Source organism: Leopardus geoffroyi, chromosome A1 (assembly GCF_018350155.1).
Source record: "Leopardus geoffroyi isolate Oge1 chromosome A1, O.geoffroyi_Oge1_pat1.0, whole genome shotgun sequence".
Lineage (NCBI taxonomy): Eukaryota > Metazoa > Chordata > Mammalia > Carnivora > Felidae > Leopardus > Leopardus geoffroyi.
Window position 1 is genome coordinate 172,318,852 of NC_059326.1, and position 18,284 is coordinate 172,337,135.

At 36.8% G+C, this 18,284-nt stretch overlaps 1 protein-coding gene across 2 annotated transcripts in view; it reads left to right on the forward strand.

The window, feature by feature from the left end:
• The window catches only part of DCP2 (decapping mRNA 2), a 51,503-nt gene extending 37,269 nt beyond the window's left edge, over positions 1 to 14,234 (forward strand). For both annotated transcript variants that reach the window (XM_045446811.1, XM_045446810.1), the window contains 3 exons: positions 2,634 to 2,744; positions 4,145 to 4,196; positions 6,745 to 14,234. In XM_045446811.1, the coding sequence (XP_045302767.1) occupies positions 2,634 to 2,744; positions 4,145 to 4,196; positions 6,745 to 6,908 (327 nt within the window). In that variant the 3' untranslated portion in view covers positions 6,909 to 14,234. The remainder of the gene's footprint in view (positions 1 to 2,633; positions 2,745 to 4,144; positions 4,197 to 6,744) is intronic.
• The last annotated feature ends 4,050 nt before the right edge of the window (positions 14,235 to 18,284 follow it).

An 18,284-nucleotide genomic window follows, 5' to 3' on the forward strand; every position in this document is an offset into this window, starting at 1 on the left:
CCCTGGATATACCTGTGTTCTTCAGTATATGCTGCAAACAATATTCTCAAGTAATTTTATATCCCCAACAAAATATATGAGAGCTTGAGTTGTTCCACATTCTTACTAATTCTTGGTATTACCTGCCTTTATCATTTGAGCTACTCTTGTTTATTTTCATTCTTTTAAAAAATATTCTGGGTTCATCAAAATTACAAACTTTTTGCATTGAAAAGTACAATTAAAAGTGGTTATAGTGTTAAACTTTATGTATATAGTATCACACTAAAAAAACCAGATACCCGGAAGAGCAGGATAAAATTGAATTAAAAGTGTGTGGTAATACGAGTTTCTGAAAGCCTATTTCCTTACCATCCTTTTTTTTTTTTTTTTTTAATTTTAGTTTTTATTTTTATTGGGAGTATAGTTGACAACGTTACACTAGTTTCAGGTGTACAACATAGTGATTCAACATCTCTATATGTTATGCTGTGCTTACCACAAGTATAGCTACCATTTGTCACCATACAGCCACCATACAGCTCCATTACGATGTGATTGGTTATATTCCCTATGCTTTGCCTTTTATTCTTGTGACTTACTCCATAACTGGAAGCCTGTATCTCCCACTCCCCTTCACCCATTTTGCCCAGCCCCCTACCTCTCTTCCCTCTGGCAACCATCAGTTTGTTCTCTGTTCCTTATCATTAAGTTAGCTTACTGTTTTCAAGCTATTTTAGGAACTGCTTAATTTTTTCTGTAGGTATTAGGACATAAATAAATGTATTTTGGTATATTTTAAAATATAAAATATTTTATTCACACTGTTTTAGTCAGTTCTCTTAACTGTCCTTTCAAAACTTCTAAGGGCAAATTAATGTTTAAAAACTATTTTGGGGGGCATCTGAGTGGCTCATTCTGTTAAGCATCCAACTTCAGCTCATGATCTCAAGGTTCGTGGGTTTGAGCCCTGCGTTGGGCTCTGTGCTGACAGCTAGCTTTGGGTTTCGTGTCTCCATCTCTCTCTGCCCTTCTCTTGCTCATGTGTGCTCTTTCTCAAAAATAAACATTTAAAAAATTTTAAAAACTTTTTTAAGTTAAACTTAGATATTTTTTTGGTAAGAAAATTAACTCATGTTAAAGCACTACAATTGCAAGATGTCATCTACTGAATGTTTAGGCTTTAGGTCTAAATTTAGGGATAATGGCCTAAACGTTAAGAATACCAGTCTTGGGGCACCTGGGTGGCTCAGTCGTGTCTGAATCTTAGTTTCGGCTTAGGTCATGATTTCATGGTTTGTGGGTTAGAGCCCTGTGTCAGGCTCCATGTGGAAGTGCGAAGCCTGCTTGAGATTCTCTCTTTCCCTCTCTCTGCCCCATGGGTGTGTGTGTTCTCTCTCTAAATAAATAAATGAATGAATTTTTAAAAATTCTCTTTCTTTCCCTCTCTCTTCTTCTGCTTCTGCCTTACTTCCATGGACTCTCTCTCTCTAAAAAAGAAAAAAAATACCCTGCTCCCATTTTTTTTTTAACTCAGGCATTGTAAACAAAATCTGTAGATAGAAATGGGATAAGGCAAGATTGCTAGGGACCTTGTATTTGCCATTTCATACCTTTAGAGGAATCTTGGCTTTGTGAAGCACTGTCTTCTATAAGAAAATATTGATATGGTATGGTTCCCCAGTGTTTTAGGAAAATTTTGGGGGAGGACTTTGCTAAATTCCTAATCAACCAGCTAAAAAAAAATCTTTATTTTGAGCTTTTTTTTTTTTTTTTTTTTTAGCGCAGGGCTCAATCTCACAATTGTGAGATCATGACCTGAGCTGATATCAGGAGTCTGATGCTTAACCAACTGAGCTACCCAGGCACGCCACCAATCTTTATTTTGTATAAAAGAGATTATTAATTTAAAAATGCTTTTTTGTTTATTAATAATTTAAAGCAGATTTTAGGTAATAGTTGATCACATCTGCTACATATTTCTTGTCCTGAGAACTGTGGCCAGTGTACCTTAGCATTCCCCTCACAGAGAGGTGTTTTTTGTTTTTTGTTTTTTTTTAAGGCAAAGATTGTCAGATTGGATTTAAATGTTTATTTCTGAGAGCGAGCCTGTGCGGGGGAGGGGCAGAGAAAGAGGGACAGAGGATCTAAAGCAGGCTCTGTGCCGACAGCAGTGATCCCGATGCAGAACTCAAACTCATGAACTGTGAGATCATGACCTGAGCTGAAGTCTGACACTCAACCAAGCCACCCAGGCATTCCTAGAGAGGCTTCTTTGACCGTTGCTTAAGCTTTTCAAACTTGTTCCTCTCCCCGCTCCCATTCTTTTTTTAACTCATGCATTGTAAACAAAATCTGTAGATAGAAATGGGATATGGCAAGAGTGTTAGGGACCTTGTATATGCCATTTCATACCTTTAGAGGAATCTTGGCTTTGTGAAGCACTGTCTTCTATAAGAAAATATTGATATGGTATGGTTCCCCAGTGTTTTAGGAAAATTTTGGGGGAGGACTTTGCTAAACTCTTAATCAACCAGCTAATTATATATATATATATATATTTTTTTTTTCCACATATTCTTGGCGTTATATTCTTTTGTCTTATTACATTATACTGTAGATTTATATTTTATTTCTTCTTATTGGAAAAACAGAATCAAAGTATCAGGGGAAATGGCAGAAAACAGTATCAGGACTCACCTAATCAAAAGAAAAGAACAAACGGGGTCCACAGCCAGCCAGCCAAGCAGCAGAATCCCTTGATGGTAAGACTTATAGTTCTAATGCTAAGAAGGCAGTTCACCCTTTTTAGGAGGGGAGCAAGTGCATTGTCAAGGCACGTTGAATTAATATATTGACAGATTTTTGTGGGGTGAAATTGTGCATTATTTGCTCACTTAAAATATCTGGCTACTCTCAGTTACAGGTTTCTAACATTCAGTTGCACGTCTAATTTTTTATGTAGGTATTTAAATATTATTAGTACTATGAAAACAATGCATAGTCAACCCTGCTTTCTAGAAAGAGCAAGTCTTCATCTATTTTTCTGTCTGTATTTTTCTAAATAGAGTCTGTATTTTAATAAAGTTAATAGTTAAGAAGAATATCACTGGTTTTTTTTTTTAAGTTGATAGAATTTAGAAAATTAAAATGTAGGTGGTGCCATAGCCTTTAGACTAGGGCTAAAGACAAATAACTGACCATTTTGCTCCAGAAAGTAATTCATAATTAATGGGTCTCCTTGCTTATCCTTTCTGCAAGTCCTGGTATTTGTCTGTTGAATTTTCTTATAGTTTCATCTACTTTTCTTTTTTTAATAAGTGGGTGAAAATAGTAGTTTTAAGGTTTTAGCAAAAAGTTTTTTTACCTGAGTTCCTAGGCGCTGTTTACCTAACTTGTGTTTTGATTTTCACAGGCAAAGACATGTTAAAGATCAGTTTACTTTTAGACTACTTGCCTCTTACTCTTATACTTTTTTCCTGTCTGATTGACACAGATGAAAAGAGAGCCATTTGTATATTGTTGAGTGTGCTGACAACACTTAAAAATAACCAGTTGGTATAACCTTCTAGAGAGTAGTCTGATTGTATGGCAAGGCGGAAGAGGTTCTTAAAGTGTTTCCCTAGAAGAAAATTTTAAAGAATGTTCATCCCATTTCTCTTTTTAATAATAAAAACTTGGAAATAGTCTATCCAAGAATATAATAATAAATGTAAATCCTAGAGCTCTGTAGTCGTTAAAATAATGGTGTGGATTTCTATTTATTCAAAAAAGAATACATTCAGAGTATATTACATTTTAAAAGTAGGTTATAGAGTAGTCTTATGTACTGAATAATTCCACTTAATTCGTAGTAATTATACATGGATTCACAGTATCTTCATAGAGAAAAAGCTAGAAAAATACACTGAAATGTTAAGAGTAATTCTCAGGGTTCAGAAAATTAACGAATAATTTTCTTTTTCCTGGTGTTTTTAAATTTTACATGTTATCAACTAAAAAAAGTTTTAGGCTTAAAATAAATAAAAATACAAGTATGAGACTAGGGATGGTGATTATATTCCTGGTTTAATTTTCTTCCTGATAAATTTGATAATACGCCTCCTCATTTATATTAAGTGAAATGACTACGGAGGGTATGCTGTGTTTGTGTTTTTCTTAATAGAAATGTGAAAAAAAACTTCATCCACGAAAACTTCAGGATAATTTCGAAACAGGCAAGTCATTTTCTTTTTAAAATCTCTGGTGGGATTTGGTTTGGTTTTGACCTAACCTTGATTTTAGTCAAGAGTGTAATGGACTATGATAGATGAATAGGAAGAATTGCACATGATCTGTAGAGAGTTCAGGTATGTGGTCACGTTCTCTAAATAGGAAACTGACTAAACTGAACTTATTTAAATGATCAAGATGAAACGATTTTCCCTTTCAGTGTGCTATTTTTGTGTGTGAATGTCAAACTGTGCTATCCATGAATATTGTAAGTAAATACTAGTTAGAGGGGGATAGAACCTAGTATTGTAGAAGTGAGGAGACTTCATTCTCATATATGTTAAGAGGAGCACTTATTTCGGAAGGAGAATATTTCCCACTTTTAGGAGGTAATGAGCAACTTTAAGGTGGTACCTATGGATGGCATTTATTAAAGTAACATTTGCAACATCTCAATTCTCAGTTGTAAAGAGTAGGTGTGTGATCTGATTTGGAAAGTAATGTTGATGAATGTAGAAAGCTCTTTGGTAATACTGATTTAATAGATTTGAAAGTGCAGTAGACTGTTTTTTGTTTTTGTTTTTGAGAGAGAGCATGCACATGTGAGTGGGTGGGGGATAGATAGAGGGAGAGAGAGAATCCCAAGCAGGCTCTGCGCTCAGTGCAGAGAGAGCCTGACACGGGGCTCGATATCACAACCTCGAGATCATGACCTGAGCTGAAATCAAGAGTTGGATGTTTAACCAACTGAGCCACCCAGGCAAGCTCCTCTACACTGTTTTTTCGTATATGCTGTTTTGAATTATTTGAAATCTCTGTGCAATAGATGTGCATTTATTATTTTTGAGAGAGAGAGAGCACACAAGCAGGGAGGGGCAGGGAGAGAGAGGGAGACACAGAATCGGAAGCAGGCTCCAGGTTCTGGGCCGTCAGCGCAGAACCCGATGAGGGGCTTGAACCCACAAACTGTGAGATCATGACCTCAGCCAAAACCAAGAGTCAGGATGCTCAACCGAGCTACCCAGGGGCCCCTATTCACCATTTCAATTTAAGGCTTTCATAAAGAAAAGTCTAAGAAATAAGAACCATTATAGTCATATTTTTTTTGTAATACTGTTTATGATTTGAGCAAGATAAACACTATTTTAAAAGGGATGCTTTAATCCTATTTTGGAAAGTTAAGGTTAACTGTGAAGTAATAGGAACTATCAGTAGTTTGGTATATATAAGTTGTGAGGGTAAAAGTACCCTTAGTAGGATTTTTCTGGCCATGTTGGGTGGTTGGGGACATGATAGACTGATAGTTTAATTAAGGTAAGTTCAGGAGTCAGTTACTTCACAAAATATTTAAAAAGCCTTATGTTCGGGAAGAAGGCATTAAAAGAAGGTATACTCTCATTTCATATACCCAGCTTAATTGGGTATGCTATTGATATATAAAATTTGAGTTGTTTTGAAAATGAAGTATAAACGGATTTTTGTCTTGGGAAACCTCATTTGAGATTTTCTTTATCTTTCATGGTCAAGTCTCTATTCTACCTTAAAAAAACAAAAAGTGAAACCCTGATAAGTTGGGAGTTTTCTTGTACCATGATTTTGAAAATTTGGATTTTTCTTTAGGTTAATGTGTTCCCTAAAGATTTGGTAAGCTCTGCTCTGCCTTTAGTTTTCTTGAATTGGCCTCTATAAATCTTTTTTTTTTTTTTTTTTTAATTTTTTTTTTCAACGTTTATTTATTTTTGGGACAGAGAGAGACAGAGCATGAACGGGGGAGGGGCAGAGAGAGAGGGAGACACAGAATCGGAAACAGGCTCCAGGCTCCGAGCCATCAGCCCAGAGCCTGATGCGGGGCTCGAACTCACGGACTGCGAGATCGTGACCTGGCTGAAGTCGGACGCTCAACCGACTGCGCCACCCAGGCGCCCCTGGCCTCTATAAATCTTATATTAACATTTGTAATCTTTACAAGTGCTTACATTTTGATCTATGTCAACAGGTTCCTTTTATGTTGGCACAAAAAACAAATATGGGAGGTAGATAAAAGTATGCCCATTATTGAAAGCATGTGAACATTAAGGGTCTTAAAAGCTGAGGGGCGCCTGGGTGGCTCAGTCAGTTAAGTGTCTGACTTTGGCTTAGGTCATGATCCTTGTGGTTTGTAGGTATGAGACCCGTGTCAGGCTCTGTGCTGACAGCTCAGAGCCTGGAGCCTGCTTGGGATTCTGTGTCTCCCTATCTGCTCCTCCTCTGCTCATGCTGTCTCTTTTTCTCAAATATAAACAATAACAACAACAAAAAATGAATGCTTTAAAAATAAATAAAAGCTGAGATTCAGATTTTGAATGAATGTGTGAAAATAAACAATAATGGATTAGAAAATCAGCTGAGCCCCAGTTCAGGGAAAGGAAAGTATTTTGATGGTTCTGCTTATGTTAGATTTTGAGTGTGGGGACAAAAATATATACTGTATATGAATTCCTTTATAACAAAAGAAAGGAAGGACAGTATTTGAGTTCTTACTAAGTTACCGAGTGTATTTATTTTTTTAAACAGATGCTGTATGTGATTTGCCTTGCTCCGGTGAAGACCAGTTGCTAGAACATGCTGAGGGACAGTCTGTGGCATGTAATGGTCATTGCAAGTTCCCCTTTTCATCCAGAGCCTTTTTGAGTTTTAAATTTGACCATAATGCTATAATGAAAATCTTGGACCTTTGATAGCAGCAGATGTGTTGTGGAAGTCCCAAGATCAGAGACCTATTGCATTTGAGTGGGTGTCTCTTTGAGCCTTACCTTTCTCAGGTGTTTTAAAGAAATGCAGGGAGGCAATGATGTTTCTGAAGATATTGTTCTCTGTGCAGAAGAGAGAGTAGAAAGAAACATGAGTTTGCACTGTAAATGCAGTTAAAACCTTTTATACAGATGTACCTTTTCAGTGTTTGGCCAACGAATTTAAGTTGCTTTTTATGAGAGCATTTTTTCTGTGTGATTGTGGTTTTTATTTCATGTTCTGGTCAAGAAAATAGTATTTGAATCATCATCATCAGGTAGCCAATATAATGGGAATGCTCCATCTATCCATGACAGTGATTGCAATAAGAGTTTCCTTATATTGACATTTTAAAAAGAAACTTAAAATTCACAAATACTAAATGAATGCAAGAACTGAAAATGTCACTGAAGTCAAGATTGCAGGTCATCTGCTTTGGTGGCATTTTGCGCATTTCTCTGCTTCTAACCACTTAGGTTCTCTAATCCTCCTCTGCTTGGAGAATTGTTGAAAGGTTATTTTTAGAGCCAGCATCTACTATGTAATGTTCATGTTAAAAACGAACTCTTAGCACTTCATTAAGGGACAAAGTCCTCAGCCTGGAGAGGGACTGAGTTGGTTGGGTGGGGAGTGGACACTCTGACTTGGCATTGAGAGCCTTGTGCAGTCAGTGATCAGTGAACCTGCTGGGGAGCAGGGAATCCAGGGCCTGGCAACTGCTTTGGTCTTGTCTTCACTGTCCTGCCATCAGTCCTTTAGTATTGTACAATGGTTTTGTTCCTGTGAAAATTTATTTTCTGTTGTAGCTGTGTAAAATATGAATGGAATACTGACATTATTAAGTTTTACATTGCATCTCGGTATTGATATCTGGAAACTGATGTATTAGGTTCCAATTTTCAGTAGTAGCAGAAACTGACATGCTTTTATGGGCATGCTGAAGCCTCTGGACGAAGGAGCACGAAGGGAAGGGGCATATGGTTCAGGCAAGTACAAGTAAAGCATTTCAATAGGGGAGGATCCGAACGTGAAGGTAGCATATACAGAACTCATTCCTGGCACTAGATTTTGCTCCTTCAGGATTCTTAAATCTAAATAAGGGTGGCAGTGCCCATTTTAAGAAGGATTTCAGCTCTAATTGAGGACAATCACCAGGGCTTTAAAGGGGTTTAGTGTTCGGGCTGCCTCTGACCTCACTGAAGGTATTTCTTTTGAGGGGTGGTGTGTGAGCATATGTGTGCGTGTGCATCTGTCATGTGGGTTTTAAAAATCTTTTTTTACATGTGGTATCCACAAAATATATCTCTGCTTGTAAATTTTATTATAGAAATCTTTATTCTGTATAGATAGCCTATTTAATAGGGATTCTATATAACCCAGTGGGACTTTCAGAAGAAGTACTATTGTAAGGAATTCACTTGGTATTTCTTTGCTTTAGCTTTTAAATGGCTTGATTTTAAAGGAGAAATTCTATTTATTAATAAAAGTGTCACCCTCTTGGTGCTAAGCAGGAGAATTCACAATTACAGCAGTGTGTTTAAAATTAGGTTTTTCATAATCCTGCATCTTTTAATGTGATAAACTTGTGAATCCTTCTGTGACCTTTTTTAAAATGCATTATATGACTGCTTTTGGAAGCTCTTACTGTTCTTTCCAGAAATACAGCTGCTTTGCTTGGGTCTCCTTGAGCCATATTTATAGTTGGTCCCAGCATTCCAGATTTCTGTTAAATTGTTAGGCGAGTAAAAACTTAGTTTGCCTCGCAGGTAAATCATTTTCACTCACTTACTGTCATCTGGAAACCATACAATTTCAGTGATTGTGTGTGTGTGTGTGTGTGTTGTTGTTGTTTAATTTTTTTCTATTTTAGTCCGTTTTTCTGGTGCCTAGAGTTGGGTTTTTCAGCTCTAAATATGAAAGCAAAAGAGATTAGAGTTAGTTACCAGAAGTATGTCCTCTAAAGGTGTGGTGAGCCTTTTTAAGAACCAACAGATTCTCTCTTGTCAATTACAGCAGTTTAACAATAGTTGAATGTTATTGCTGTTGTGCTGCTTCATTTAATGCACTGTGGAACAGAATAAGGGTATTGTTGGGATGGGATTTTGGTAACTTGAGGCTTTTAGCTGTGTTGACAGTTTGAGATAAAAAGATGTGAGTTAAAGTTTATGTGTGTGATATGACTTAACTATGCAGAAAATATATAAGTTGGGTGTACCTGTTTTATGTACATCTGCTATACTTACTCCCTTGAACCTGTGTATTTCTCAGTGTTCAGGTTACCTTGAGAAAGGCCATGCTTAGCACAGAACTGGATTTCTCCTCTGAGAAATTATAGCATGGTTTGAAGGAATCCAGTGATAAAGCAGTGTGCTGAATATGCAATAATTTACTTCTGTGTGCTGCATTTTAAGAAGCTAGATGAGAAGAGTAGTTGTGTTGGCTTCATTATGTTTTATGTCTTTGAGAGAAAAATAGGTCTTTGAGTCCACTTTTTAAATGTTCTTATGTTCCAACCTTACATGTTCCAAGGTTCAGTGCACTGTGAATCTTTTTTTTTTTTTTTTAATTTTGTAGGTGCTTTTATGTATAACTGTAATGATTTGTAGGATGTTAAGTGAAGTTTTTTGTACTTAACCATTGTTATCCAAAAGGTAGGGGTATAATTTACATGCTTTCACAAGCTTTTTGTTAAGAAAGAGCAAATGAATGGTTTTAGGATTTCAACCAGTGACACTCTCCTGAGACAGAAATTGAATGAAACCCTTAGCATGGGTAAAATTTGAAGAGGTTTGAAACTTAAGTTGGATTTTCATGTTAATATATAAAAACAAGTCTCCTGTGCTGTCAAAGGATTTGTGGTCACTGCTTGCTGCTTTGAGCTTTGGATATCCTTATTTTTCTATTAAATATCAATTAGTAAGTGCAGATAATGAAGATGTATAGCAAAATACAGCAAAAGTAATTATATGCTGTAAGATTGGGTATTTTGTCTTTTAAGGCTTTAGTAGTTTTGTGTAATGTCAAATAAAAAAGTTCAAATCTAAGTGAATGGCATCCTTCCATAGGAATTAAATTTAAATTTTATTATAAAACTCAACATATTATGGTGGTCATTAGAAAAATTCAGGTCTAAGTGCATGTATGCATTAAAAACATTTCGTTACCTAATTCCCTTCCCCCCTCCTTTGGTTTCCAACAGGAGTTAACTTGAACAGTGAGGAGCGAAGTCGATATAAAAATTAGACTGCCAAATTACTTTTCTTACTATGATAATATATTGTGGCTTTTTATCTTTATTTTTGTACCAGTACTTCTCTCTGCCTGTTCAGAGATTGTGTTTTGATTGACATCTATTGTGTCTCTGTATTCTCTGAGGCAGTGTTTTCTTTGCATATTAATCATAGTTACAAGGTCAAATTCATTAACATGTTTCTGATTGAAGAAAGGTATTACTTAATGATTTTGACTCGGATTATATTCTGGCCTGGGGAAGGGGCTCATATGTATTGTTTTAACTTCAGATTAATGATAAGCAAGACTTATTTTGTCTGAAGGTGTCAATATCCTTTTCCTTTAAGTACCTATCTCTGGGTAAACAAGTGTTAGTAAAAGTACAGTTTTGTTAAACCTTGTTTTTGATAGTTGGATAAAGTCTGGCTAGTTCCTCATTTTATGTTCTGTCCTAAGCCTTTAAAGTGCATTTGTATAGTTGCCGAAAACTCTAGAAATGAGATTATGATGGGCTTTCTCAGCAGCTTTTTCTACCTAGAATTGAGTTGCTCTTGAAGTTTATACTCCTGTGTCATAAAGATGGCAGATTGCAAATAGGCAGTAAAGGCTCTTTCCCGTGCTTGCAAAATAGAGTTCTGGATTGCAGTTTCAAGATCCAGTATAGAGAATTATTACAGAACAAAAGTGCTCTGAGGGGAAGATAGCTGTAGTTGTTGGGCAAAGAGTGGAAGGAAGAAATGTTAGAAGATAAATCAATTCTTGAGTGCTGTCTGTTGTATTAGGCTAGAAACATGATCATTGCCTAGGCCAAGCAGTGTCTAATATATATGGCCATTACCAGGTGTTTCCTAGCTCTGGGTAAAGTTATTTTTTTACCATTGCCAAGCAATCCAGTAAATCTTAAGTAATTTTTCTCACTTCAGAGACCAGTATTTGAGAGTGCAGTCCTTCCTGTGCTGATAATTTACAACTCCAGCTGCACTGAAGTGCTCTACTTTCTTACAGGAATGTGACTCAGAGCACCGACAGCCACGGTCAGGCATGTGTTATAGTCACTTCATATGGTAGCTATACATTTGTCCTGAATGGTGATCCATTCCTTTCCATCTAGTTTTCTTGTGACAAACCACATTACTATTGAAACAGTAGTCTAAAGCTAAGGAAAAGAATGAAGCTACCTCTCATACATGGGAGTGGACTTGGAAGGCTGGCTGCCACCAGCTTAGTTGCTCAGACTTTAAAGTACAAAGAAATGTAAATAAAAAGCTATGGTAAAATATGGAAGTTTTATTTTGAGAGATGTTTATAATTGAATCTTTACTCTGGGTCTCCAGATTAATGAAATCACAAGTAATGAGATTCCATTTGTCTTGTGTCTTCTGTGGTTAGCAGAGGGGATGGTCTAGCTCTAGTAGCAGCTTGAAAGCACAATCTGAAAATAACCGTGACAAGAGTGCTTGCATTAGCTGTGTCATATTGGCCAAGGGTGCTTGGGAGAAAGGGATTGGATGCAGAAATCCGTTGAAATCAGTTGCCTTGGTTTGTGACTTCGTCCCATATCAGCCCTCCTCTTAGTAGACTTCTTTTATCCAATGGAAGAATAAGGCCCTCAACATATATATGTGCTGCTTTTTTTTGGTGGGAGGGCTCTTGCAGGGGTTTGGGTGTTGTTTTGGTTCTTGGCTTCTATCTGTTGAATGCCATTTGAAGACTGGTTGTTTCTTAATTCTGTTTCTTGGTGTGACTGGCCGGGAAGAGGCCATAAGAGTCTCCACCCCACCCCACCTCTCCTTTTTTATCTCATCCCTTCTATAGAAAAATAGTTTGTGCTACATCCATATGGTGGTAAATCTGCCACAGTGGGAATTTACATGCAGTGATCATAATCTTGCTTGCCTTCTACAGATGATCTCACTTGACCCTTGGGCTGTAAGCAGACAGGCAGGCTATGGACACCTGTGCTGTTTTGGGTCTCTCAATGCATTTAGCTTGTCTATTGGATTTGGGAACAAAGAAAACTTCTGTGTGGTTCTAGAGTAAAATGGGCAGTGTTCTGCTAGTCTTTAGTCCTTGAGTGGTCTTTAGTTAACAGGTTGTGGACTTGCGGAGGTAGAATGTAATATTTTAATTTAAGCTGCTTTTAATTCGTTGACTGAGGTTCTAAAACAGTCTATAGCTACTACAGTTGAAACATTTTGGGCACAAATCTACCATTGTTAGTCATTTCTCAAGCTTTAAGAAGTTAGTTCTTTGTAAAATACCTTGGCTGAATATTCTTTTGTGATATTTTAAGATCAACTACGGATGACAACAAATGAAAGCAAAGGTTTTCAACAGAATGCAGTTTAGCAAGGTAGTAACTATTCTCAGTCGTTCGGTTAGGTGTGTTAATACTTTTTGCAGTGAATGAGTAGTAGTGGACTTACACTCTTCATGTCCTGTATATATCATGTGCACTGATAGAGAAGCACAAAAGGTGTATCTACGAGAGTTTCTCTGTGCGTTTCACTACTGTCCTAGGGCACTGCTGTCTCTGTTCAATTTAGGTTTGTGTTTGGATGTTGTACAAGTACCGTTTAATTTCAAATATAAGTGTCCAAAGAATGGAGTCTTTAATTTTGCTTATTTGCTCATATCTCACTTCAAAGTTAGGACAGGAGACACTGATTTTCCATTTTCTTACAAACTTTTTTTCAGTAACAGGGAAGGAAAATAAAACCCTGAACTATTTTGTATATATATATTTGTGTATATTAAATACACACATAGTATATATATATATATACACACACACATATTTTCTTATGATTGTGTTTGAAATGCATTAGCTTAATACCTTATAAAAAATCGTCTTTGGTAAATATTGACACAATTCAGATTATAAGTTTTACCTGTTGGCTTTAATGAAAACTTAAAACAATCTTATTTCAGAATAAAATAATCAAATGGAATTGTAGTTCATGGATTAACTAAGGTGAGATATTCTTATATATGAGATTGTCTTTCATCTAATCAAAATAAAGATATGCAGTTTAGTTTGGATGGGAAAGGGGATAAGAATTTTTTTTTTTTTTTTAACCTTGCTATTTCCAAAACAAGGGTTTGAAGTGTCTTTTATGCTGTGGAGACTAGGTAATGTTCATGGAAGATGTGTAGTCTTAAAACCGTTTTCTTGGAAGTAGGTTTTAGTGTATACAAGGTGAAGCTATTTATGCTGAGTCATGTTAAATTTTATGTGGGACCTACAAAAGCTGGCAGAAAACAATTGAAGTGGTCTCACTAAATAGGATATTAAGAGAACTGGACTTTAGAATAAATGTGATAACTAGGTTTGTAAACTATTCAGTAATCATTTGTCTTATGTGGAATGATTTAACATTTAATTTTTGCCTTAATTATCACAGCATTTTATTACTTTACCTTCTAGGGCATTTTAATGTTTAGAAAAAGACTCTCAGTAAACCATTGGAATAATTCTATTTATGGTAGTAATGAAGTTCCTGGTGCTTGATTTGGTTGTCAAACAATTAGAGCAGAAAAGGTACCCTCTGAAACACCTGTGGGGTTTACCTCGTTCTACAAATTGAGACCTTTAGAGTGGATTTGTGTTTCTGGATTTATTATATTCTGGCTAAACAGTAGCTTGGTCTCTTTCCCTCTGTGTTAATGGAAGGATGAGGACTGATTTTCACTTAATTTGGGTGTGGCTATTATAAATTAAGAATTTCCAATGAGTTTAAATGTTTGCCGGATAAAGTCTACTAGAAATGCCAGCTGCACTCTCCACTGAGAAAATGAACAAAGACCTGTCTTAACAGTTATTCTTTTTTGAAAGCTTTTTGATGTAAATAACATCAGTTTAGAAATTAAAAACCTTTTATCATACAGAATACAATTTGGATGAAGGGAAGTTTCCTTTGTATTTTAAAACATTTTTATGGTTCAAATATTGACTTTCTGTAAAAATATTATCGTGTTACATTTAGACTGTTTGTAGTGCAATATCAATAAATTTTGCTGCTCCAGCAGTTTTAATTACTACCGTAACCTGGTTTCTGCTACTGTTACTTGTTATTATATTTTGGTTGTGCCTCTTTGGACCGATAAAAAATGACAAGTATGAGATAAAGACCTGCTTACACGATGAGAAGAAATCTTAAAAGGTAGAATGTGTCTGCAAAAGTGAAAATAAAGAACTGGTATGTATTCTCCATCTCAACAGTTTGGTTATTGTAAAGCAGAATTACAGTTACATACATACAATCCCTTATACTTCTTCTAGAACCAGGCTTTCCAGATAGAATGCTTGACAGTCCCAAATAGAATGCTTGACAATCCTTGGATCTTCAGAAAAATCTATTCTTCTCCACTAGAGACCTCAGCTGTATGATAATTTTTATTTAAAATTTTAAGAGGGGGCCAAAGCTTTCATACTGAGAGCTGACCACACACTTGCAGGAAGAGTGTTTCTCTAACAGACATGTTGCCATCCTTTCTTGTATTTGTGTGTGACTTCCTTGCTCTTCCAGTTCTTTTTATTTTTTTATTTATTCTTGAGAGAGAGAGAGCATGAGCGAGGGAGGGGCAGAGAGAGAGAGGGACACATAATCTGAAGCAGATTCCAGGCTCTGAGCTGTCAACACAGAGCCCGACGTGGGGCTTGAACCCACAAGCCATGAGATCATGACCTGAGCCGAAGTTGGTCGCTCAACCAACTGAGCCACCTAGGCGCCCCCTCCAGTTCTTAATTATATTCTATTTCCCTGATTTTTCGTTAGATAACTTCCCATTCATTCCAAGTTTTAAAAGGCAGCTAAATAGAAATTGGCGATAAATGAGGTTTCTTTGGCTGTTTTGACCTAATATACTATTTTCTAGTCCCCAGCTCTGACCCGGGCTTTCGATTTAATGTGAAGCATCACAGGTTTGATATTTACATGTTAAACAGTATTGCAGGAGGGGCACTTGGGTGGCTCAGTCGGTTAAGTGTCTGACTCTTGGTTTCAGCTCAGGTCATGATCTTGGGGTTGCTAGTTAGTTTGAGCCCCATGTGGGGCTCTGCACTGACGGTGCTGCAAAGCCTGTTTGGAATTCTCTCCCTCTCGCAAAATAAACTTAAAAAAAAATTAAACAGTATTGCAGAAGGACAGCCTTACCCTTTAATGAACACAGTTAAAGTACATCATGGAATTAGAAATATTTATTCAGAATATAAGAATGTTTGTAAAATATTATAAATGTCTCTGTATAAATAAATGGAGTTTTTTTTTTAAATTCTATATCAAATAACACAAAGTGGCTATTTTACAGCAGCTAAAACTAAAGGCATCTGGAAACATTTAAAGCATACAAGTGAAGAATCTAAAAAATTACAAGGTATAGTACAGTGTTAAGTGGCAACTTTAAAATGAGACTCTCAGTATAAACAGTAGAACAATACTGACAAATGCAAACTTAGTCACATGTGCTTTAATAACTGACAGTACATTCAAGCAGGTTTTTCTAATTCAAGTGGTTTAAAAAGCACATTTTCAAATAGGAAACTGAAATCTCATGCAAAGTAAATAAGTCTTGATAATATGTCAAGAAACTGATTAGAAATAGAAAAGTGAACATTTCATTATCTTTGCATTAGGTTCAAACAAAAGCAGATTCTTATTAGGGGCTCTCACTTGGCAGTCCTGACAGGAACACTCTCCGTGAATTCTAGGAGTTCTACAAACAGAACATTTTCTACATGGATTTGATTTGCAAAAAGTGCCAAAGTGAACAGTACAGCAAGAACTACCTAAAGACAGGTCATCTGTGTGAATGGAGGGTGAGAATTCTGTATATAGCTTGCTTTATTCTGCTGAGCTGGGATTTCAAATGATTAGTGGGTGATTTGTAGCAACCTTGACTATGGAAAAAATCAAGTCAAGGATATGGTTAGGGTCCGGTTATTCCAGTAGCAGTTGCTGTTACTGGGCAATGATTTCTTGGTCATATGTAAGATCTTAGATGCAATGTGATAAGAGAATTTATCAAATATTAATCACAAATGCAACCATTGTCTATGTGAAACTGTCTTCCTCTGTACAGGAATTGGTAAAATGAGAACGCATGTATAGCTGCTTTTCAGCTTGTACCCTTTTCACTTATTTATATTTTAATAGCCATGGAGTGCTCAGTGATGATACGGTGGCAGCAGCCACCATCATTAATAGTTCTTTTTCCAATTCTAAAAAGTCCATGCTTGGCAGCCTAAGGCATGTCTCTATTAGTGAGTCACATGAAATTAATTAGAAAGTAACTTCAAGTGTGTGAAATGGGGAACTTGAGAAGGCCACAGAGTCAGCGCTCACTTGAGCCCGGCTGACATGAACACAGGTTTCAGCGACCCAGAAGAGGATTTGGATACACTTCAGTAAGAACTGTGTGTGCAGCAGGTAGAGTTTGCAAGCCTTAGTGAGAGGTGATGATTGTGTCAAATAGGCCATTGGACTGGATAAATCGAAAAACATTTGTTTTTTGTTTTTGGAGATTTTAAAAATACTATTCTACAAAGCTGTCATTTCAGAAAAAAACCTCCAAAATGTTGCTTCTGCTCCCTACCCTCCCAAAATGCCTTGGCAGCCCTATGACTGCACCCTGTTGAACTCAGTGAAATTTCACTCTTCAGGTGATTCTTTCCCTTTGGGTCTCTGCTGCATCTAGAAATGTATGTACAGCTGTAAACTAAGTGAACATGATCTTTGCACTTTCTGCAGTTTCACAGATGAGACCTAACTCCCAGTTAGGCATTTGCAAATGGCTTCAAGTTTTATGGATCCTTAGGATTTCCGTAAGTCATTAATAAAAGCTTTGGTCATTTTCTGTACTCCTGATGTCTCTTCTCACTACTTTACTTAGAACATGAACATGATATTCCAAACATGTGAGAGCTTTGAGTTAGGTAATTGATAGAATTAAGAATTTTTAGGATAGTATAGAGGTTCTTAAATTCATGCCATTGACAGACTCCAGTCCAGATGAGCTAAAACTATGGGGTGTTTTTTTTTTCCTTCATTTAGAATAACATAATTGGATCTATATGTAGGTGGGAATTAGGAGATCTTCAAATAGTTTCAAGTTTTTCTTAGAGCAGTAAAATCCTTACTAGCCTCATCCTAACAGTTTTTGAGAAAAAAATCGCATTGGGTCTAATTGGGACTGCCTTTCTGGAGTAGAATGTCAGGGCTCTAATTAAGTTCTCTGAGATCCCTGTAGAAAGTACTGATGCAGGCTCAGAGGAGGACTTAGCAACAGGTGCATGCATCTCCAAGGAGAATTAAGCAATTATGTTTAACTGGCGCTTAATTTTTTTATTAACCGAACATTCCAGTTTCAGGCAACATGGATATTAACTTCAGGAACTTGACATGCTTGCAGATGAGAGCGAATATGAAACAGTTCATTACCTGCACTGGCAGTGATGAAACATCTAGTGTGTACCGCTGGGACTGGAGCATGAGCTGGAGGAAGGGCATGAGAAATCTCACCTGTCTGATCACACAAGATACTTAATCATAAATAACTTCTGGTATGTCTCAAAGAGGAATCTTCCCACCTGCAAGTCCATTGAAGTTCTGGCAGCTGGTGCAGATGGGGTTTGGCAGAACATGAGATCAGTTGGCGGGCCCACACATGGATGCTGCTCCAGCCACAGACTGCAGTCTCTTTTGCCTGATTTTTGCCTTAATTCGGCAGTGGGAAATACAACCCTAAGGAACTGTGAGATGGATCCTTTCTTCCTGTGCCTGTTTCTCTGAGAGCCAGAGACTGAACTCTGAACAGAGAAGGTGACTGCCTAAAAGGAGTAACCACTGAGGAAGCCGGAAAACAAAAACATGAAAGTCAAATCTGTTTCATTGTTTACCTTTTATGGAGAGGTCAATAAACCAGCTTCTATTTAGAAAGAAAAACTCAGGTTTTCAGGCACCTGCAATTTTTTTTACTTTTAATCAATGTGGTTTTAGTGGGACTCATGATTAGAATAAATCAGTGTCTCTTGGTTCACCTTCAACCAGCATCTTGTCTTAGGGAGTATTTGAAAAACACAAGGAAAGGAAATC